The sequence below is a fragment of the Saccopteryx bilineata genome, chromosome 3 (assembly GCF_036850765.1).
Source record: "Saccopteryx bilineata isolate mSacBil1 chromosome 3, mSacBil1_pri_phased_curated, whole genome shotgun sequence".
NCBI classification, from domain to species: domain Eukaryota; kingdom Metazoa; phylum Chordata; class Mammalia; order Chiroptera; family Emballonuridae; genus Saccopteryx; species Saccopteryx bilineata.
Window position 1 is genome coordinate 1,653,884 of NC_089492.1, and position 23,276 is coordinate 1,677,159.

The 23,276-nt window shown below is 63.9% G+C and overlaps 1 protein-coding gene across 4 annotated transcripts in view; it reads right to left on the bottom strand.

The window, feature by feature from the left end:
• Positions 1–23,276, bottom strand: part of ADGRB1 (adhesion G protein-coupled receptor B1) — an 85,390-nt gene that overhangs the window by 24,421 nt on the left and 37,693 nt on the right. For 2 of the 4 annotated variants that reach the window (XM_066265554.1, XM_066265553.1), the window contains exons 17-19: positions 22,259–22,302; positions 6,644–6,785; positions 313–416 (exon numbers count right to left, since the gene is read on the bottom strand). In XM_066265554.1, the coding sequence (XP_066121651.1) occupies positions 313–416; positions 6,644–6,785; positions 22,259–22,302 (290 nt within the window). Of the gene's footprint in view, positions 1–312; positions 417–6,643; positions 6,786–6,863; positions 6,989–12,423; positions 12,492–22,258; positions 22,303–23,276 lie in introns of those variants that run through there. The other 2 variants (XM_066265555.1, XM_066265556.1) reach the window with 2 other exon arrangements.

Consider the following 23,276-nt stretch of genomic DNA (forward strand, 5'->3'; position numbering starts at 1 on the left):
AGGCACAGTCGGTCCAGCCCTGACCCCGGCCTGGGTCCCCCACCCACCAGGCACCCCAACCAGCGTGCCTGGAGCAGGCAGTCAGGAACCTGGAACAGGGGCGGCGGGGGGAGTGTGGGGAGAGGGAGGGGTGAAGGGTGGAAAGGCAGAGGTGGGGGTGTCGCCACCCAAGATGGCAGCGGGGGCAACGGGAGCTGCCGGCTGGGAAGGAGAGAAGGAGCGGGCCCCGGGCCACGCACAGACCCACGCTTCCCCCTCTCTGGACCCCCAGCCCCCCCGGCCCTGTGCCCCGCCACCCTGCGGGGTTCCCACCTCCACACGGAGACATAGATGATGATCAGCATGAGCAGGGTCAGGGACGACACGCCACAGCCCACGATGAGTGTCACCGACGGCACCACCACCTTCTCCATGTTCTGGGGTTCGGGGAGAGAACAGAGTGAGGGGCAGGGGCTGGCAAACAAGGCCCCCTGCATCTGGCCGTCTTGAGCTCTTTTCTCAGCAGCAGGGTAATTTTATAAGAAGCCACTAGAGGTCCCTCCCCCCCCCCCCCAGCTCCAGGTCCCTCGCAATGTCAGAACGCCCTCCTAGCTCTGTGATCCGATGCCCTGGGCCTACTGCCTTCTCATGCCCACCTCGGGGCCTTGCCTGTGCACCCAGGTGCTTGCCCCATGGGCTGCACGGCCGACCCACAGTCCACAGTGCGGCCACACTGTACCCCAGGGCCCGGGGCCCACAGGCACACGCAGGAGGGCAGCGTGCACTGTTGAGGGAGCTCACGGCCGGATGTGTCCAGAACTCCGATAACTCGGGGGCTGTGGACTGGGCTCTGTGGCCCTTCCCCAGCATGCTGCCTCCCAGTCATGGGAAAGATGGTGGGGACAACATGGCTGCAAGTGGAGGGGCTTTTTAGAGACCCTCACTCTCAAGATGACACCCTCTTGCCCCTGGGGACATGGCCCGGGGTGCAGCTCCAATATAAATGCCTGTTTGCACAAAAGGAGTGGGTGGGACCCGGAAAAGGGGGTTCAGGACCACTGCCAGTGCCCGTGGCTCTGAGCCTAGCAGTCCCTTAACTTTCAGGGTAGGCGCCGAGCCCCACCCACTGGGATTCCATTGGCTGCCCTAGCTGCCACTTCCCCAGGCAGACAGCAGCAGGACAGGAGGGTTGGCCAAGCCCCTAAGGCACTCAAGGTCAGCCTGTCCCGCCTTCCAGCAAACCCTGTCTCCCCCACCCCTGGCCCATGGCACTCCGAGCTCTGGCCCTCAGTGAGGCCTGGCCATCTGCTGGCCTCTCAGCTGCCCCCAGCCTGTTGGGAGCCCTAGGGCTTTGGATGGGGCATGGGTGTGACTGCGGGGCTTCCCTCAGTGTGGGGGGGCATGGTCCCCTTTCCTCCCCCAGGTCAAGGTGAGGTGTAAGGTTGCCCCCCTCGGGCTCAGTGCCGGTGCGGCAGACCCGCAGGCCTTGCCCATAACATGCCTCCCGGTCCAGTGCCCAACTGGGCCTTGTGCTCGCTGGGGCGTCTGCTCCCAACGTCCTCCTGGGGAATGCCACACGTCTGTGGGCAACACTGCCAACCCACGGCTCTCAGCCAGGAAGCCTCCTCCAAGCAGGCCCCTGGGGACCCCGGGCGAGCACGGTGGCCTCGCCCACCTCAGCCATCCCCAACTGCACTCTGTGCCAATGAAGAAAGGACAGTGCCACTGCCCCCACCAAGAGCTCACACCCCGACATGGGGGCCCTGAGAGACTGGAGTCCCGTCACCCCACAATTGTCCCATGGGGACCCTGAGGCCCATGCTGGGAGGTCAGTGAGGGGCAGGGTGACCCCAGAAAGCGTTTCTAGGACACTGCCAGCCACGTGGGTCACGGGTGGCCGAGTAAGTGGCTCACGCTTGCTCCGTGGCCATCTGCCTCCACCTGTCCTCATCGGGCCTGGCAGCCACTCACACCCGCCAGCCGCCCACCTGCCTGCCCGCTCCCTCCCCCTCTCCACCTGGCTCATCCTTCAGTCCTGGCCTGGCAGGGTCTGGATCAGGGTCTGGGTCGTATAGAGAGGGAACGAGTGACAAAATGGGTGGGCAGGAGTACCAGGGAACGCCAGGCCTCTGGGAAGGGCTGCACTGGAGACCTCAAGGGTGAGAGACAGGTCCCCACGGACCCGGCAGGCTCGGTCAGGAAGGGCTGCTCCGGGCCCTCTGCCCAGGGTGGGCTCTGCCCAGGGTGGGCTCTGCCCAGTGCTCTGACCCTGCCCTTCACACGGCCGGTGTTGCTCTCAGCTGAGATGTCACTGCCTCACAGGTGACGTCTTAATCCTCAGTTTGACTGGCCCCTGGTCTCTCTGCCCCCATCACCTCGTGCTGAGCCTCTCCAGGGTCCCCCCACCAGGGCTTCTCTTCGCTGTGTGCATGGTCACGTCAATCCTGCTGTGTGAACCCCGCTTCCCTCCGTCTCCCTGCCACGCCGTGCAGTGTATGCGCCGACTCCCTTCCTGCAGCACCATCCCTGCCCTGTCGTGGCTCCAGCACCACCGTGGCTCAGAGCTCCCCAAACAAATGAGCCCTGACCACAGCATAAGCTGACCCCTGATCCTGACCACATGCTGAGCCCTGACCCTGGTCATGCACTGAGCCCCGATCCTGACCCTGGTCACCTGCTGAGCCCCAATCCTGACCCTGGTCACCTGCTGAGCCCTGACCCTGGCCACGTGCTGAGCCCTGATCCTGACCCTGGTCACCTGCTGAGCCCTGACTCTGGCCACGTGCTGAGCCCTGATCCTGACCCTGGTCACACGCTGACCCGATTCTGACCCTGGTTACGAGCTGAATGCTGAGCCCTGACCCTGGTCACAAGTTGAACGCTGAGCCCTGACCCTAGTTATGTGCTGACCCCTGACCCTGACCCTGGTCACAAGCTGAGCCCTGATCCTGACCCTGGTCACAAGTTGAACGCTGAGCCCTGACCCTAGTTATGTGCTGACCCCTGACCCTGACCCTGGTCACAAGCTGAGCCCTGATCCTGACCCTGGTCACAAGTTGAGCCCTGATCCTGACCCTGGTCACACGCTGAGCCCTGATCCTGACCCTGGCCACACACTGAGCCCTGATCCTGACCCTGGCCACATGCTGAGCCCTGATCCTGACCCTGGTCACATGCTGAGCCCTGATCCTGGTCACACGCTGATCCCTGATCCTGGTCACATGGTCATACGCTGACCCCTGGCCCTGGTCAGACCAGTAACACGGTTTCAGGCACATCACAGAAACCGCACCAGCACTAACTGGGCTTCCAGACTGTGTACCACCGGCCAGGCTGTGCTGGGTGCTGTGAACACCTCACCTTGTTCGTTCAGCCCTCACCACAGCTCTGAGGCAGGTGGCACGGCCCCCTCACAGCTGTGACTCAGGGCAGGCCAGCAGGGGCACAGCCAGGATCTGACGCTCCGGCTCCTCCGTCCTGTCTCCCTGCACTCCGCCCCCGACTGGGGACCTCGTCCCTCTCGGGCTCCTGGGTGTGACTGCAGCACCCACCTGCACCCTCATCGGCGGGCCCTTGCTCTGCCCGCCAGTCCCTCAAGGCCACTTCACATCCTAGGATGCCCGCTGCCTCTGCCTGCTCAGACCTGAATCCCACGCTCAGCATGCCCACCCAACCCCCTGTGGCGGAGGCAGGTGGCACCCCACCCCTCCCCACACCCGGCCCCACATACCTCTGCCACCAACCCACCCTGCTGCGGGACAATGCTGTCCCCACTCCTGCTGGGACCCCCCCAGGACCCCCACCCCACCACCGTGCTCTCACCTCCAGCCACCCAGCAGCCACTACCCCTGGGGTACAGGTAAGGCTCTTCCAGCCCGGCCACAGCACCTGCATCTCTATCCTGCCCTGCCCTCTGAACCCCACCCCGTCTCCCACTTGCTTCTTGCTTTTCTCTCTGGACGACCATCACTCCTCCCTGCTAAGCTTGGCTGGTGAACTCCTGCTCACCCCCCAGGGCCCCACTCCAAATATCCTCACGGACTTCTCTCAAACTACCCCAGGGAGAACGGGTGCTCTGGGAGCACGGATAGCCCCTTCCCCCAGCGGGCACTGCCCCAGGCCTGTCTGAGCACAGATCTGTCTCCTCCATCAGACCCCATGCCCTTTGAGGGCAGGACTGGGATCTGGCTGTGGCCGCAGCACTCAGAGGGGTCAGCACAATGCAGTGGGTGCATGACAGTAGTCTCACCTTTGCGCCTGGTGTCCCTACCTGCCTGGCACTTCTGGGGTCACCTCTCAGTGAGCTAGAGCTAGCCACAGCAAACGAGAGGAAGCAGCGAAGGGCCGGACAGCAAGTGGGCGTGAGGCAGGAAGCAGAGCCTGTCCTGGCTCCTCGGGCACTCCTGTTTTGAGCTCACGCCCCTGCCCTGATGGGGGTCACAGAATCAGGCAGGGCTGACTACTACCCCATCTTCCAGAGGAGGAAACTGAGGCTGAGAGCGGCCAGGCAGCCTGCCCTCAGCTCCATGGCCGCGCGCAGCTCTGTGGCTGCAGCGAACTCCCCTACCCTCGGCCTCAGCTACATCGTACGGGACTTGGGGACGAGGTGCCCGACTCGCCACCTGTGTCCCACCTTCGTGTACATCAACATGGAGGGTGAGGCTGGCGCCCCTGAGCGTGGCTGCTGACTCCCCTCCCAAACAAAGCCTCACACCCGTCCCCAAACAAGGCTCAGCCTTCTGTCGGCCCCTCTCCTGTGCCGTGGGGCTTGGCTGCGAACCCTTGCAGGCACCTGGCACAGGTTGGCTTTTCCTAGAAAGGCCCCCTTGGCATCGAGCCTCTGCGCTCCCAGAGTTTTTCACCAGCACAACCACCCACACACCCCTGCACCGCCCGCACCGAGCGCACTCCTGCCAGGCCTGCCCGAGCGCAGCCCCCGCCTGGGAGGGAGGCGGGTGCTGCCTGAGGATGCCAGCAGCTCCCCCACCAGCTGTTTCCTCCTCGCTGCCACCCTGAGTGGCATGGGATCGCCTCCACTCTATAGATGAGGAAACTGAGGCTCAGAGGGACTGACGCCAGTCCAGGGTCACTGTGTGTTAGGGAAAAGCCAGTGATTCAAGATCTGACCAACAAGGACCTCCTCTGGGCCAGACCCTGGGCTGGGACACGCATCCCACTGCAGAGCCCTCTGCTCACACACAGGGACCTGTGCTGGGCCCTGCTCTGCTTGCTCTGGCCTCTTAGGGGACCAGGGCCCTGGTGACACTGGCTGCTGTGCTGCACAGTGCAGCCTGCTGCTTTATCACTGATGACTACCTGTGCAAAAAGTCACTTCTTCCAGGAAGCTCTCGGGGATGGCCCTTGCTGCTATCTCCAGGGCCATGCCCCCAGAACCAGCAGACTAGCAGGGACAGCCTGTCACAGGGACAGCCTGAGGGTTGAGGGCGCACGTGGATCGGGGCTGAGATCACAGACCTCTGTCCATCAAGACTCATCCTAAGATGTTGGACAAGGGCCCCTCCCCAAAGCTCAGTCTCCCTGCCTATCCACAGAGCGGTTTAGTGGCAATGAGTTCCGGTCTAAGTTCCGGTCTAGGTCTGATTCTGTGGGGGACCCTGGCTGGCAACATCACCACCCCTTACCCGGGTCCCAGAGGAGAGAGGAGTGGGAGGGGCATTCTCAGAGAGCTCTGGAGCCGCCTTTCACACGGAACCTGGGATTCCGTGAGGGGAGAGCTGTTCCAGCAGCCGATGAGGACCAGCCACCTAAACACCCAGGAAAGCCCTGTCCTCCTCTCCAGCCTGTCCGCCACATCTGCTGCCCCTACAGGGTCTGGGCTGAGGGGCTCAGTAAGCGAACACCCTGGCCCCTTCCACCCTTGGGTGCCCAGCAATCCAGGTCAGGCCTTCCTGGGACCAGCGAGTGCAGCCTGGACCCGGTGAGAAAGCCCACAGCCCCAGTGGGCTGGACTCAGAACTCAGGGATCCAGCCAGCAAGCTGGCCCCAGATACTGTTACCATAGAAACTAACAGCCCCCACAAGAATCTCTGAACAAAAAGGAGGCCCCTGAGATGAGGGGGCCTTCCTGGGGAGGCTGTGGACCTGGGCCAGGCACAGCACCCCCAATAACCCCCAGAACCTCTACCTGGGACACAGCTTCCTCCACAGACCAGGGTCCACTTGGGGTGGGGAGGGGAGAGCTCAGAAAAAGGTGGCAGCTCCACCCCCCATCTCCCAGGCAGGGTGGGAACCTGCCCAGGTGGAGGGGGACCCAGTGCAGGGGTCTGCCCAGTTCTGCCAGACCCTGCCCTCCCCCAGCCCAGAGAGCCTGGGGCCCAGCCTGGCTCCTTTGAAGACTGGCTTCCTCCAAAGTCCCAGGCCCCCAAGGAGATCGGGGGCGACTCACCCATCAGTTACTCCCGAGACCCCAGCCCGGCTCCTCCCGGCCGTCCCCAACTCCACACTGACACCCACTCTGCTCCCACCCACCCTCCCCAGAGGCCCGGGCCCTGCAGCCAGGCCCCAGGGGAGCTGCTGGCGCACCGACCCCTCCCAGCCCAGTCGCCAGTCCCGCCCTCCGCGCACGCCGCCCGGAGGCGACTGTCCGGCCGGAAGCCCCCTCCGCGCCCCCGCCCGCCGCCCTCGCGTCCCGCCGGGGTCTCACCGCGTCGGCGCTGAGCTGGGCTAAGATGGCGAAGGTGGAGAGCCGGTCACAGAGGCAGCGCGTCCGGAGGGCGTCGAGGGGCACCGTGCGGCAGCCGCGCCACGACCAGGGCCCGAGCTGCGGGGGGGCGGGGGAGGAGGGTCTGGGGGAGACAGGGCAGCGTGAGCGGCGGCCCCCGCCCCGCCGGCCCGGCCCCGCCCCGCGCGCGTCCCCTCCGCACCTGCACCCGCGCCCTGGGCCGCGCCACCGCCCGGCTGCCGGCCCCCGGAGCCCCGCGCCCCATGGCCGCCGCCGCGGAGCCACGGGAGAGCGACTCGCGGGAGCGCGGCCCGAGCCGGAGAGCGCCCCGCCCGCCGCGCCGCCCCAGCGCCGCCCGGAGCCCGGAGCCGAGGGGGAGGCCAGCCAGGCGGCGGGGGCGGTGTGGGGCGCACGTGGGCGGGGGTGGGCGGCCGGGCCCCGGAGCAGGGGAGTGGCCGGCCCTGCCTGTTCGCCCCTACAGCCGGGGCACTCGCGCTGGTGACCTTGGGGCCGCCCCATCCCCCACATCCAGCTCCCCAGGTCTTGTCGCCCCCCTATGCCTGAAGCTCCTCTTCTAGAACCGGAACAGCCTTCCCTTCCCAGAGGAGAATCAGTCAGCAAGTTCCCCCTCGAGTCTGACCCAGGTCCTTCCTGCTGTCTACAGGCCCGGGACTGCTCCGTTTCCACTGAAACACACAACAGGCTCCTTAGGGCCTCCGCACCCCAGCTCGGAACTGCTCTGTCAAGGTGTCCTGATTGATTCAAGACCCCCACGCTCAAGGCCAGTCCGCACATCCAGGAAGATGGGAGTGTCCATCCCAGGGCTGAGCCAAGGTGCCTGTGAAGGGCCTGCCAGCTCTGGGGCGGGGGGGAGGTTGCTCCAGGCTGCCTGGAGAGACAGGACTGACACTCCACCATTCAGGCCTCAGAGCGAGGCGTGCCCTGCGCCCTGACCTGCCCCCAGCTACGCAGAGCGCTGCCTCTGCTCGCCACCTGGGTGTGCAAGGGACCAGCCACGGCTGACCGCCTCTCTCGGCTCTGGGCTCTGTCACCCCCCACCCAGCTTCCGTTTCCTCCTCTCTAAAGCGGGGAGAGGACAGACATGGTGGAGCTCTCAGGACAGCGCCGGCGTGGATGTGGCAGCATCTACGGAAGTCGGGCTGTGAGCTCTAGGTACTCAGAGCCCAGCGGTCTCTGTGGAATTGGAGATGTTACACAATCTTGGCTCTGAGCTGCAGGCCCCAGGGGAGAAGGGATGTGCTGGGTCTGGCCAGACACCCTCGCCTCTGCTTTTCTCTTGATTCTCCCCAGACCCGAAAGGGCTGCCCTCATTTCTCAGAGGAGAAGAACCGAGGCCCGAGGCAGGCAAGTCATGCCCAAGGGGACAGCAAGACAGAACTGCTTCAAGGCCCAGGATTCTGCCCGGGCTCTGTGACCCTGGAAGCTCCTCTGCCCTCTGACTGTCTACTCATCTCTGAAGTTCAGTGATAGGAGGGGAAGTCCCTCTCATGTTCACTATATCTGAGTCCATGCAGCCAGGATTGGGGTGGGGTGGGGGGGCTTGAAGCTCATCCATTTTAGTGGCTCTCTGTATAAAAGAATACAGAAGTAGGCATTGGCCGCGGAGGGGCCCTGGAGCTTAAGCCTCTGGCTCTCAGGGTGCCTCTGTCTGAGTTTTCCAGCCTTGGCCCACCCGCACCTCTGCTGGCCCAGGAAGAGCCAAGGTGTGCTCAGCTACATGGCCCTGCAGAACCTGGCGGGGTCACTGGGACGGAGTCCAGCGGCTGGGCTGCCTGTGTGGCCCCGGCTCCTGGTCTGCCAGCCTGCGGGCTGTGTGTAGCCAGTGCAGAGTGGGGCAGAGATCAGAGCTTATTGAGACGGCCGCAGAGAGCCCCTTCTACTTTCTCGTCCCCTCCTACCTCTTCTCCCTCCCTCCCTCCCTCAGGATGAGAGAGAACCCCACAAACCACCAAACCAAAAGTAAGACATGGGTGATGGAAGGAATAGGAAAGGAAGGTAGGGTCCTGGAGAGCCCTGGCACGCTCCCAGGGACACCCCAGGTCCAGCCTGGGCCTCCTGCACCCTCAGCCAGAGGCTCATCAAAGCCTCACCCAGCTGCCGTCTCCAGCCCCCAGCACCACATAGGGCACCAAGCACTGAGCCTGGCTGATGCCAGCCCCCAGCACCACACAGGGCACCAAGCACTGAGCCTGGCTCATGCCAGCCCCCAGCACCACGCAGGGCACCAAGCACTGAGCCTGGCTCATGCCAGCCCCCAGCACCACGCAGGGCCCCAAGCACTGAGCCTGGCTGATGCCAGCCCCCAGCACCACACAGGGCACCAAGCACTGAGCCTGGCTGCCGCCAGCTCCCAGCACCACACAGGGCACCAAGCACTGAGCCTGGCTGATGCCAGCCCCCAGCACCACGCAGGGCACCAAGCACTGAGCCTGGCTGATGCCAGCCCCCAGCACCACGCAGGGCACCAAGCACTGAGCCTGGCTGATGCCAGCCCCCAGCACCACGCAGGGCACCAAGCACTGAGCCTGGCTGATGCCAGCCCCCAGCACCATGCAGGGCCCCAAGCACTGAGCCTGGCTGATGCCAGCCCCCAGCACCACACAGGGCACCAAGCACTGAGCCTGGCCGCCGCCAGCCCCCATCACCGCCCTCCGGCCCTGACTCCCACTGGGAGTGCTCTGTCCTCATGCCCAGTGTGTGTCACCTGCGGCCCAGCAGGTGCAAGCCACTGACCAGACACCGAGATGGCCAGGAGACAGCAAAACACAGTGTTCTCTGAGAAAGAGTCCTTCTAGCCATTCCCGTCCGCAGACAGAACACCTCCTCCTCTCAGACTGACCAGCCTGCCAATGGCATTGGCTGTGTGGCTGCTCTTAAGAGCAGACCTCTGTGGCCAGCCAGTCCTGGGTTCAAATGCCAGCTCTGCTCACGACGCGATTCAGCCACCAGCATGGCCTCCGTCCCCTTCCTCTGACAGAGGGAGGAACCAAACCCTGGTCTCCCGCCTGCCTGAGGGGTGCTGGAGGACCAGGAGGAGACAGCACCCCGGGGCCTGGGGTGAGGGGCGCAGGCTGGCTGGGACCAGCAGCTTGGCAGATTTCCAGCCGGCACTGGCGGGTCTGCAGGGCGCCAGGCAGACAGCTCCTGGTCACCTCCTGGGATAATGCCAGCCCAGGCCCGTGGCTGACAGTGCAGGACTCCTGTTGCGGGCACTCATTAGCTTATCAGTCTCCTAGAGGAGGGGAATGAGAGGGGCGACTGACCCCTTGCACCTCTTCCTGGTCCACAGAACTAGCTGGCTGGGCTGGTAGCCTAGGAGGTGGGCAGCTGCTGGTCACTCCAGAAGCGGCCTGATCCTGTGGACCTGCAGCACTGCGGAACAGGCCCCCCGGCCTCGGCCTCTCCTGACTCCAGTGTCCATTGGTGGCCTGTACTGGGGAAGCTTGCTGGGGCCCCCAACGCACAGTGCAGGCACAGGGACCTGCTCCTTGCCCCTCCCCCACCCCAATACTAATTGCTTCCTGTGCATTTTATCATTTAACCCCGACCATAACCCTCAGCTCAGAGGTGTGAGTGAAGAAACTGAGGCTCAGAGAGGTGGCGCAAGGGCCCGAGGTCACATAGCAAGACAGCAGGAGGCCCAGGGTTCCAGTTTTCATCTCACCACACACAGCCCCGGGCCCACAGCATCTGAACCACAGATGTGACTAATGAACAGATGTGAGAGGGACACTCAAGGGTAAGCTGACACCAGCCAAGACAGAGGGGTGGCCTGCCAGAGGCCCCCGGTCAGTGGGGGGTCTCCTGGGGGGGCCCTGACGGAACGACCTTCACTTGCGGCCTGAGCACACCCTGACCTGGGAAAGGCCAGGGACGCCTCGGCTCTTCCGCCAACAAGACCTGTAGAACGCACACCTGTTTTCACTTCAGCAGCACAGGCAGGCCCCCTCCTCGCACCCACAGTGACCACTCCACACGTGGGAGACCATTTGCCACTTATCGGAGCTTCATGAACTTGGACTGTCCGGGTCACGGAGCCAGCCCTCAGCACCCCCCCCCCCACACACACACACACAAGCCCAGGCCCAAGGAATCTGGGTCAGTGACACCTGCTCCTCCCTTACTGGGACCAGGGTGATGGAGGGAGCTGGGGCAGCAGCACCTCCCAGGACCAGAAAGGCTGGGCCTGAGGGTTAGAGCAGGAGCCCCCCTCTGCCTGAGTTCGGGGGATGTGGAGACCAGGGCCCCCATTAGACCACAGCTCCCAGGGCAGGGCCTTGCCTTCCCCATCCAACCAGCTGACCTGCTGGGCCTGGCCTGGCTGGCTCCACCTCCACGGCCACAGGCCATGGCCCGCTCCCAGGCTTCTCTAGCAAGGCCTGTCCCTGACCCACAGCCTTCCTCCTCCGCAGTCTCCCTGCCTCCTGCCTGGTTCCCCCACCATGGTGATGCTCTCTGCTCCTGGTTTCCAGGTCCTGCTCTTGGTCCTCTCCTGGGAGGGCAGGACCGGGCCTGGCTTGCTCACCCTGCTGCTAGCACCCCAGTAGGGGGTGGGTGCTCAGCCAGAGCTGGCCAGGAGCCTCTCCGGCCCTCTAACCGCGCAGTGCCCACCAGCAACGCCGAAACCTCCTCCGTCCCTCCCTCTCGTACCTGCTGCTGGCCCGGCAGCGAGTTGGACTGGCCTTCCTTTCAAAGTGCACTGCGAGTCCCACCGCTGCTGGGCCCTCTGCAGCCACCACCCTGGTGGGCCCCCCCGGCCGGCCCCTCTGCGGCCACCACCCTGGGGGACCCGCCGGCCGGCCCCTCTGCGGCCACCACCCTGGGGGACCCCCCGGCCGGCCCCTCTGCGGCCACCACCCTGGGGGACCCCCCGGCCGGCCCCCTCTGCGGCCACCACCCTGGTGGGCCCCCCGGCCGGCCCCTCTGCGGCCACCACCCTGGGGGGACCCGCCGGCCGGCCCCTCTGCGGCCACCACCCTGGGGGACCCGCCGGCCGGCCCCTCTGCGGCCACCACCCTGGGGGACCCCCCGGCCGGCCCCTCTGCGGCCACCACCCTGGGGGACCCCCCGGCCGGCCCCTCTGCGGCCACCACCCTGGTGGGCCCCCCGGCCGGCCCCTCTGCGGCCACCACCCTGGTGGGCCCCCCGGCTGGCCCCTCTGCGCCACCACCCTGGGGGACCACCCAGCTGCCCCTGGCCGCCGAGGCCACTGCCGCGCGAGCCTCCACGCACCCTCCACACGGTGCCAGCCTCACCATTCGGCATATGCCAGGCCACGCTGACTGCTCAGAACCTTCAGACGGCTCCCTTCTCACTCAGAGCAAAGGAGGGACGGGACCGTCCCCCCCTCACCCCCCCACCGAGTGCATTCAGATTGTAGACCACCACCTCATTCCCCCCTCATCACCCACTGCAGGGTCCCCAGGTCCCAGGCGAGGGTCATTCGGATACGGCAGCCCAGCTCCGCTCACTAGCCGGCCAGAGAGGCAAAGCCTGGGCCCCACCCAGCTCAGGCAGCCCCCCCACAAGGCACCTGCCCCCGAGGCAGGAGGGTGGGAGCCGCGGAGCGTTGGGGGCCCTGGGAGGAGGCTCAGCCTGTGGCACCGTTCCCTCCTGTCCCCTGGTGAGTGGCCAGACAGTGCTCCTCTGACCCGGCCCGAGAAGGGGGAAACCGGGCAGCCAAGGCCGGCCCGTGCGGCCCTTGGCATAACATCCCTCCCGGCCACCCAGAGCTGAGCTACCTTCCTGGTCGAGTCGACTCAATCCTCGCCCCACATGCTGGTCAGGGAGACCACAGGGGCACCGTACCCAGGCAGGGACACCCATATCCAGTAACACAGGAGGCCCACCAAGAGCCCCTGCCCACCCACCACGCCAGGGCCCTTCGCTGCAGTCATGATGCCTCCCGCCAGCCCACGAAGCAAGTGCTATAATGGGATCATGCCCGTCAGGGTCCCCCGGGGTTGGATGGGCTAATTCACACTGGAGTGTGAATGACTCATAGGTGTCCTCCCACACAGCAGAAAAGAAGCTGGAGTGGGCACAGCATGCCGCAATGGAAGAACAGGGAGTGGGCGCAGTGTCTCTGTAGGCAGGGGCTGCTGGGAGCCCCTCAGACGTCATAGCCTGGCCTGCCAGATTCTCAGCGGGTTGGCCTTCACTCGCTCCCTAAACCAACCATCTTAGGTCCAAGCCCCCCTGAGTCACACTTTACTTATGGGGAGTACCCACCTCCTACTTCTGCCTATTGCTTTCTGAGCCATAGATCAAGGCTGTGCTGCGTCTCCTCTTCCAGGGAGCCCACTGGGATAACCTGTGAATCTCTTGAGTATAGCATCTGTTCCCTCCCTCAGGTCCTACCCTGCTGCCTCACTGGGGTCCCCACCCTGGGGCCTACGTCTCCCAGCAGCCAGAGCTTATCATGAGTCCCCAGCCACCTCGGCCCCGGTGGCTCTGCCTGCACAGGTAAGCCCAGACAGAACCCCAGGTGACCCAGAACGCAGGCACCTGTCCTGCCTCCAGGCCTTGATTTGGGCGGGTCCCTCTGCCCACACACTCTCCTGTCCACTGGCTGACTCAGCCTCATCCTTCCGGGCTTCCCCGTCACTGCTGCCTCCAGAGAGCCTCCTGGCCCCCCCATCCGTGCCCAGCCCCTCTGGTCGCCAGTTTGGAAGAACCCCCGGAGCAGACACACCTACACCCCTGGGGCCTGGCCCTGATAGGCTCCCTGTCCTCTCGGTTCAGGGCCTGGGAGCGACGCCTGCGGCCAGGGGACCCTGGGAGATGGACACCTGCCTGGCCGAGGTCTTGTGGAGTGAGTTGTCAGGTGAGACCCAAGCCTCCTCGGGCCCCTGTCCCTCCTGGAGTTGACGGTGTCTGACCCTCGCTCAGCATCCCGGAGTCTGTGACCAGGACCTCCAGGGCTTCTCATGTCCCCACAATCCGAGATGCCAATCTGCTTGCTCCTGAGTCAGGGCCTCGAGCCGCCGGCTCGCCCTGGGCGGGAAACCTGGGCCTCCCCGGGGTCCAGCTCTTCTCCTGCCTCAGCCCACCGCCTGGGCAGGGCCACAGAGGTCCAGGACAGCCTGCCCAGCAGACGGGGGCTGTGGAGACAGGCGGACTCTGGGACCTCCAGCCCCCGAGGAAGGGCTCCGCCTGGGAGGGCTGGAGTCCTGCCGACAGCACTCTACCTTCTGACTTCTCCTCGCGCTCAGGCCCAGACCCAGGAATCCCGCCTGGGCCCTTCGCCTTCACTCAGAACTTCACCTGCTGCACCTCCGGCCCAGACCTGCCTGGCCCGTCACCCCTGCCATCCGAGGGAACACTGCCTCAATACCCACACCCCTCACATTCCAGCTGCTGGTACAGCCGGGGGTCAGGCCAGGATGCTCCCTCACTCATTCAGCAAGTGCCTCTCTGGCCTCCCTGTGCTAGGCACTGGGCATCCCCATGGGCATTCCACTAACTCTAGTGGATCCCCAACTCACCACTCATCACAGCTGGCCCAACCTGTCTCCTCCAAACTTGCTGTGGGCTCTCCCCTAGTCCTCTCACCACTCTGGCTGGTGTCTGATCATGTCGACTGTGGTCTGGCTCATTAACAGTGCATGGTGCATTCTGGTCCCCACAGGGAGGGACCCGAAATTCCTCTAAGAGCCGAGCCCATCACCACTACCAGCTTAACTGTCACTCCAGCCTCTACCCTCATAGCTGCCACTGAAACTACCACCAACATCAAAACAATGCCACCATCCACATTAACAGTACAATCGTTACCATTGCCACTGCCAATGGTACCAACACCATTACGTTATCAACATCACCACATCTTCACCACCGCCGACACGGTCAACATCGTTACGTCACCACGACCGGCCACACCATCAACATCAACACCGCTGTTACATTGTCAAGAGCACCACAGCATGACTACCATCATCATTGAGAGTGACACACCACATTATCAATACCACCACGACCAACAGCATCATGATCACCACCACCATTACCATTACATAACCACTATCACTGCTGTAACAACACAACACCACACCACCCTCACATTACCAACAGCATTGCTACACTACCATCCTCGTCACCAGCAATCGCATCTTCAGGAGCAACGCTGCCATTGCCTTAGTGTCATCACTACCATCAACACCGTCATCGCCACCATGAATACCTTCTCAACAACACCATCATCTCCACCATCAACACCATCATCGCCACCATCAACACCGTCATCGCCACCATCAACACCGTCATCGCCACCATCAACACCACCCCCATCAACACCATCATCGCCACCATCAACACCATCATCGCCACCATCAACACCGTCATCGCCACCATCAACACCACCCCCATCAACACCATCATCGCCACCATCAACACCATCATCAACACCATCATCACCACCATCAACACCATCATCGCCACCATCAACACCATCATCGCCACCATCAACACCACCCCCATCAACACCATCATCGTCACCATCAACACCATCATCACCACCATCAACACCATCATCGCCACCATCAACACCATCATCACCACCATCAACACCATCATCGTCACCATCAACACCATCATCGCCACCATCAACACCACCCCCATCAACACCATCATCGCCACCATCAACACCACCCCCATCAACACCATCATCGCCACCATCAACAACACCACCCCCATCAACACCATCATCGCCACCATCAACACCACCACCATCAACACCATCATTGCCAATGTTATCAATCTCACCACCACCACCCCCATCAACAGCATCAAGAGCACAGTCACCACTACCACTATCACCGCCACTGCTGTGTCTTCATAATCACTGGCATCGCTCTCACTATCAGCAACATCACCATGCACCATCACCCCCTCAGAACCAGCACCAGGACCGACAATGGCGAGTACCCCCAGTCACCAATGCTCAACAAGCGTGTACGCAGCGCGGGCCACCCCAGGACACTGTGGGCAGAGACGGTCCTGTGGGTCTCACCTCCGTCCCCATCAACCGCGATGCATGGCACTCAGGCAGCTACCAGGACACTGTAGGCAGGGACTGTCCTGTGGGTCTCACCTCCGTCCCCATCAACCGCGATGCATGGCACTCAGGCAGCTACCAGGACACTGTAGGCAGAGACGGTCCTGTGGGTCTCACCTCCGTCCCCATCAACCGCGATGCATGGCACTTAGGCAGCTACCAGGACACTGTAGGCAGGGACTGTCCTGTGGGTCTCACCACCGTCCCCATCAACCGCGATGCATGGTACTCAGGCAGCTATATCACCTTGTCCATCACACTCCTGACCACCAGCCCGCCTTCCAGGCATTTCCCAGTTCACCTGACTCCCAAATGCCCAGTCACTTCAGGCCACTCCACCGTCCGCCTGCTTCTGGGTGCCCCTGTGCCAAGGCCAAGAAAGGAAACAGGACACCCAAGACCCTTCCGTCCTCCCTGCCAGCTTGGAAGTCCTTCCTGTGTCTACCTCACATCCAGCCCTCCCATATCCCGAGGTGACTCCCTGTGGTGTTGAGGAAAGCTGGTCACGGCCCTCCCAATACCACCAAGGGCACCAAGCACCGAGCCGCCTGGGGAGTCGGGGTCTTGAGGACTATTCTGCCATGCAAAGCCAGTAACCGCATACCCAGTGGAGGAAGCAAACGCTGAGAGCGGGGAGGCCACCTGCCTGCCCTCCCAGACCTCTTCAAGGTCACGGGGGCCACCTGTGTGGAGAAGCCTGGTGGGCATGCCCACAGGAGCTGACACAGCTTTGGGCAGGGGCAGCCCCCACCACGGACTCCTCCTCCTGGGAAGATGAGTTGTGGCCAAAATGTGGGGCGTGGCCGAGTGCTTGATGGGGCGGAGCTTTGCTATGAACACACAGGACGCTGGCACATCACACACAGACGGACAGACGGACAGACGGGTGGGTAGCAGAAACCCCTGCCAGCTCAGGACCTTCTCAAGTGTCCTCTGCTGTCTCCACACCCCCCCTCCCTGAGCCAGAGTGGCACTTGCTGAACCCCTCAGCCCTCCCTGCTCCCCGGCACTTCTGAGTAAGCTGGGCACAGACCCACTGACCCACAGGAGCACCCAGACACCGGGGCAGGGAGGGAGCGCAGAGGTGGGAAGGCCCAGGGGCCAGACAGCTGGAGGTCACCCAGGGGAGGCTCATGTGCCCTGACCCTCCACCCAGGAACCCCCCACCTGCACTACCCACCCAGACTTTCCAGCACACGTCAGTGACACCCCCGCCGTGCTCCCGGCACAGGATCCCCCCCACACACACACACACTGCCAAAGCGCCCTCCACAGACATGCCTCAGGCCATGCAGCAGTCCTCCCTGTGTGGGACAGGACAGGCTGGGCAGCCGGGCAGCCCTCGACCTGACCCGTGCTGGCAGCCCCATCCTCTGCAGTTGCCTGGGGGGGGGGTCAGGGGCCAGGTGGGGGTCAGGGGCCGGGTCGCACCTTCCTGCCCTGGGAGGGGGTGGGCATTCTTCTTGTCCCATCCCAGTGGAGGAAGCCGAGCCTGGAGCGTCCACACCAGTGTGGGCAGTGCCAGGACCCCCTTCGAATGGGTGTTTCCCAGGGATAAGACCCAGGCCCTGCCCTCAGGTGGGGCTCCTATTCTGCTGGGGGCAGGGGAGCAGGACGCAGAGACATCTGGGTGTGTGGACTTCCTGCAAATTGGGGTCCCAGCTGAGAAGTGACCGGGTAGGGATGTGGGAAGACGGGCAAAGGTCTCTGGGGCCCAGGGACAGACGGGGCTGGGTGTCTGGCTGGCACTGAGGAGAGGAGCAGCCAGGAGGCGAGGGGTGGTGGGCCAGGCCGGTGGTGCTCACTGTCCAAACCCAGGCACGGAGCACAGCGGTACTTGTGGCCCCGTGTCACGACCTGTCTGTGCCCTCCAGTCCCCAAACTCTACGAGCAGACAGTGGGCCTAGCTCAGAAGTCTGAGGAGGGCAGGCCCCCAGCCCCGCAGGCCTCTGCCTGCCCCTGCCACTCCCCACGGGCAAGGTGGGGGGAGTAAGGGAAGGGCAGAGGCTAGGGTGGACAGGTGACCCGGCCTAGAGCAGTGCATCCCCCACCCAGCCCTGGCTGCCCACTGGGGGGGGGGGAAGCAGAGCACATCCCCCCATACTCACTGAAGGGGCCTTCTGTGTGGGGCCCATCCCCCTCAGGGTCCCTGCCTCCATCAGGAACCGGCTGGCGTGGGAGAAATCAGGCTGGGAACCGGCCGCTGACAGCGACTTGGGGACCCTGCCAAGTCTCCCTTCCGCTCACCCGCCTTGGCCAGCCCCCTCACTGCCCTCTCCAAGGAAACCAAAGAGGGGGGGGGGGAAGGCTCTTAAAGAGATCAGGATGTGCCCTTGGGTAGGGGCTCCAGGGGTGGGGGTGGAGGTGGGCCTGGGTCCAGAGCGTCCCCCGGGACAGCGGCACTTGGCCCGGGCTCACCGTGCATGGCAGTACTGGGGGCCTGCACAGCTGGGAGCGAGCACAGACCAGAGAGACCGGCAGGACGACCTTGGGCTTGACAGGGAGCACGGGGCCTCCCTCTCCTCAGCCAGACTGGGAAGGCTTGTGCGAGTGGAGCAGGCCGATCAGAGGTGCCTGGCAGGGGCTGGGCCTCCAGTGTCTCTGGAGAGTCTGGGAGCATCGCCCCTCACACAGTGGGTCTCCATGTCAGAGTAGGGTGCTGAGAGCCCCCTGGTCCAGGAGAGCCCCAACCCGGCTGAGCAGGAGCCTGCTGCAGGGCTCCTCAGAGCCTTTGTGGTGGATGTGTGTGTGTGAGCCCAGGAGCACACGGCGTGGTGGGCATGGAACCCTGCCCATCCCAGAGCCCTGGCGGGGCTGGCCTCTGGCAGGACACTCCCTACACCCTCACACACAGAGCCCCGTGAACGCGGGCACAGCAGGAGCACCGTGGAGGGTGTCTGGTCTCCACTAACGCCCCCACACTGGGCCTCAGCTGCACCACTTTCCAGTGAGGAAGAGCAGATCTCGGAAGATCCTGCAGCTCTGACTTTCATACTTGCTGTAATTCTCGGTTGTTTTTAAAAAGAAGACTGAAAAATAGGATCATTTGCAACTTGCTCTCAAGTGCAAGACCCAGGGAGCTGTCCTTTCAGAACCACAGACCTTAACCCCAGGCTGGGCTGGGGCCCTCCTCTCCCGGTCACTCCCAGTCCATCCTCTCACCCCCTTCCTCTAGGGTCCCCCCTTCCGCCCCCCCCGCCCCCCCCCCGCTCTGCAAGGACTCCCCTCCTCCCCGCTAACGCCCCTCACTGCCACTGGCCACGCTCCTGTGGGGGTGCTGTGGGAGGCGCTGAGCCGTGCGGTCGGCTGGCTAAGGAGTGGGTGATCTGGTGTCTTTGGACTGAGAGGGTGGGATTTGGTTACATAACACAGGCTTTAGAGCAAGGGGGCTCCAGGGGGCTGTCAGGGCCTGGTGTTCACAGGGCATGAGCTGACACTTCAAGTGTGGATGCTGAGTGTGTGTGTGTGTGTGTGTAACTGGGGCAAGGCAGGTGGGGGGTCTGCACTGTGGGTGGAACCCTCTGACTCATTCTTTCCAAGATGAGTCTGTTGCACACTCAACTGTCTCATGGAGCTGGGAGAGGAGACAGCCCTACAGGCTCATGACACATGCCTATGTGTCAACAAGCACAAGTCATTCCAGACGAGACGCAGGGTCAGGGTTCAGGGTGTGACCAGGGTCAGACGCAGTCCGTGTCTGAGGTCTGGGTTCATGTGTGACCACAGCCAGGGCTGATGTGTGCCCAGGGTCAGTGAGCCTGAGATCAAGGCTCCATCCATGATCAGGGTTCATTAGGGATGACAGTCCTGCATTACGAGGTCACTATTCCACCTGACGGTTACTGATGGCTCCCCCCGCCCCCCCCCCCCCCATGATCCTGCAGACATCTGAGATCTTCCAAGCACATGAAGATGCAGGTCGACGCCAGCACAGACCTGCCCCCTGGGCACACCGGTGGGGGCAGACCTGGGGCTCTGCACCTGGATCACATCAGATCACCTGGGAAACCCTTGGTTCCCTGAGGAGATTCATGGGGGGGGGGGAGCAGCCCACCCAGCCATGGGAGCAGAAGCCGCCAGCACAGAGCAGGGGTGAGAGCCGGGGAGCCTCCCCCTCCCCACGGGCCTCAGCTCCATCTCAGATGCCTCCGCTCCACTCCTGAGCTTTCAAGCTGGACCACGGGCCTCTGAGAGCCTCACAGGTACCGGGCGCAGTGCAGGGACAGACGGGGAGCTTGTGCAAAATGCTGCCGGGCACACCTCAAACACGACACCATTGGCACCTTCCTGCTGTCCTTGGGCCCCTGGGCCCCTGGGCCCCATCCAGAGGTGAGCGAGGCAGGTGGGCCCTCCACACCCGAGAGAGAAATAGCGGGTGGATGCTTGGGCAGTGTTGAACAACCCGTGGGCCTGGCTGCCACACTCTCCCAGGTCCCCGCTCTGCCCCAGCCCACAAGCAGGCAGGCTCCCCACAGGGCCAGGAAGCCGAGGCCCCAGAGGGCAGGTTCTGCCCCAGGCCACCCAGACAAACCTGCGTCCCATCAACAATGTCCTTCCTGGACACAGGCTGGGCGGGCCAGGCCTCTCACGGCCCGCTGCCCCTAGAGGGCAGAGGAAAGGTCCTCACCTTTCTGGGAAGCAGCTCACTACCAACAGCTTAGGAACTGTCTGGGGACGGGCAATGCGGCAGGACCGTCCACGCAGGGATGCTGATGAAGTTGGGGGAGGGGGAGAAAGTGGGAGGTTCTTCGGTAGGGGCGAGTTGGGGAGGGTTTCTGAGCTGCGGGGAGGGGCTTGCGCCAGATAGGATGGACCTGCACCCTCTGCAAAGGCAACGCTCCGGGAAGCCCCCCGAGGACCACGTGGCCGGGCTGGGCACTGGGAGCACAGTCTTCCTTGCCTTTTCTGCTTCCGTGTGTCTGTGACGTTCTAATTTGCACAGAGACCTTGTGCCGCTTGCAAAACCCAGAGGAAAGCAGTCAACAGGAACCAGAGCGGCCGCTCCCCCGGGCTGCGGGGTCCACCCAGCTCTCCCCCAGCCCAGCCCAGCCCTGGCCGCAGACCCAAGGCAGGAAAGGCCAGTGCGGTCAGCTGGCCATGCACACGCACGCCCAGCAAGGGTCTTTGCAGTGCTTCTTCCTTCTGCCAGAACGCTTGTCCCGACGCCCACGTGACCTCTGCTCAAACAGCAGCAGCTCAGAGAGGTTCCCAGGGACCCGCTCTGAAGGCCAGCTCAGCCTTCCTGCCACCAGACTTATCTGGCTCCGCTGGTGGCACGTTTCAGGACCTGACATTTCCACACCAATCTGTCTCTACGGCCCTCACTGGGGCTAGAGAAGGCTGAGGCCCAGGACCCCCTGCAGCAGTGGTCACCGGCAGATGGACGGGTGGACAGGGGGGTGGATGAGATCCCCTGACAACTTCCAGGGCCCCTGACACACTATCCCCACAAAGCATGCCACGCCCCTCGCAGCCTCCCCTCTGCACCCACCCTGCCTGCTCTCCGGCCTCGGTCCAGGCTCTGCCTCTGCCTGAAGCCCTTTCCTCCCTTTCTCTGCCAGGCAAACACGACCTCCTCAATGTCAGCCACACCGGAAGCCATCCCTGACCTCCCAGGACAGAGTCCTTGGGGGGACTGGGCGCGTGTGCCTCAGGCCCAGGGGCCAGCTGTGAGCACACTCCCCTCCCCTCCGGCCTGGGTCAGCACACAGGGTAGCCTGGGGGCTGGTGCCGTGGCTGAGTGGGGTGAGCAGCGACCATGACACCCAGCTTCCCGTTGACCACGCCTCCCAGTGCATACTGCACTTCCCCTGGGGAAGCCCAGCCCCCACCAGGCCTGCCCGGCCCAGTAGGGTCCAGCTGCCACGCTCTCTCCTGTCCCGTCTCCCAAAATTCTGACCCTTCTCCTCTCTGGGGGCGGCTTGCACTGGGAGGTCACAGCCCAGCCCGTCCAGCCCCGTCCCTGCAGGGCAGAGCAGCCTCCCAGCTTGTTCTCACTGTGCTGTAGCCCATGTCCCCGGTGGCACTGGTAGGTGCCAGTTGAAGACCTGGGCCCATGACCCCAGGAACCCCCTAGTGCGTCGCTACTTCCCACCCAAGCTGCCCCGGTCTGCGGGGGGCGCCCGCAGCTCCTGCAAACCAAAACGGCAGGGGTAGGCCCGCTACAGGGGAGGGCGGGCTGTCACCTGCCCAGGTCTGGAGCGCCACAGCCCTCTCCTTCCCTGACGGCGGACTTCCCCAGGAAGGGCAGTAGGTGGGCTGGCTGGGTACTGTCCTGCCCCAGAGCCGGACCTGGGCAGGGAGGGACCGCAGGGGACACAGACAGACTGGGGCCGGTGGCCGGAACTGCAGCCCTCCCCTGGGCGCTGTCCTGCCCCAGAGCCGGACCGGGGCAGGGAGGGGCCGCAGGGGACACAGACAGACTGGGGCCGGTGGCCGGAACTGCAGCCCTCCCCTGCCCAGTCAGCTTCCCTGGAAGACCACCCTGGGGGCCTTGAGGCCACAAACCCAGATGAACTTACACATCTGTCTCATCCCACAGGATGCAGGTCTGGTTGGTGGTGCCCTGGAGAGAAGGGGGAGGAGTCAGGGTCACCTGCCTGCCCCCTCAACCCCTCAAGCCCTGCCTGAGGAGCACTGCTGGGCCCAGCCCACAGGTGGCCCAGGTGCTCTGCTGCAGGGGCTGAGGGGGAGGAAACTGAGGCCCAGAGCAGGGAAGAGACTGCTCAGGCCCCTCCGCCCCACCCCCGCTGTGTGGCCTTGGGCAGCTCCTGTCCCCTCTCTGAACAGGGTAGCAGTGGCCAAAATCCATCTCTGGAAGCTCAGCTCATCAGTCAGCTTAATGCAAAAGGGGGTCACGGGAAGACCTTCCCAGGGAGCCCTGTGAGGTAAGGGAGCCAGGGTCAGGCAGGCACACAGAGGGTCCAGCAAACACCCTTGTCCCACGGCCACAGCCTACCAGTCCTGGGGCGACAGGACTGGGAAAGGCAGGGGGTTCCCTGCAGTCACAGGGGAGACTACTTAGTCCTCACCCCACCCTGTAGTTCACACTTGGTAAGGGAGGCAGCCATGGCACAGAGAGGTTAAGCAACTTGTCCAAGGCTACACAGCAGGAAAGAGCAAGGCTGGTTCTTCCCACAACCCTGGCCTGGGGTTCAAGGCCTGGCACTGTTCTGTCTTGGCTGGGTGACCCTTGGGGTCCTGGCTCTCAGCCGGGCCTGACAGAGAACCCCAAGGAATCTGAGACCGGGGGCAAACTGGCTTCTCAGAAGGGGATGTCTCTCCCCCAAAAGGAGCAGCCAGGTTGACAGAGACCGGGACAGCAGTGACGGGACTTAGGCAGTGGTGTTGGAGGTGGGTTAAATGTTGGCTCCCACATCACCCTGCTCTGAGCGACCCTGAGCAGGTCACAGCAACTCTCCACGCCTCAGTTTCCCCACCACTCGTTGGGGGATGAAGGCAGCTCTTACAGGGCTGAGGTGAGACCTCCCTCCCACCCCACAGACGGGGTCGGACAGGAGGGGCCACGCACACGCAGGG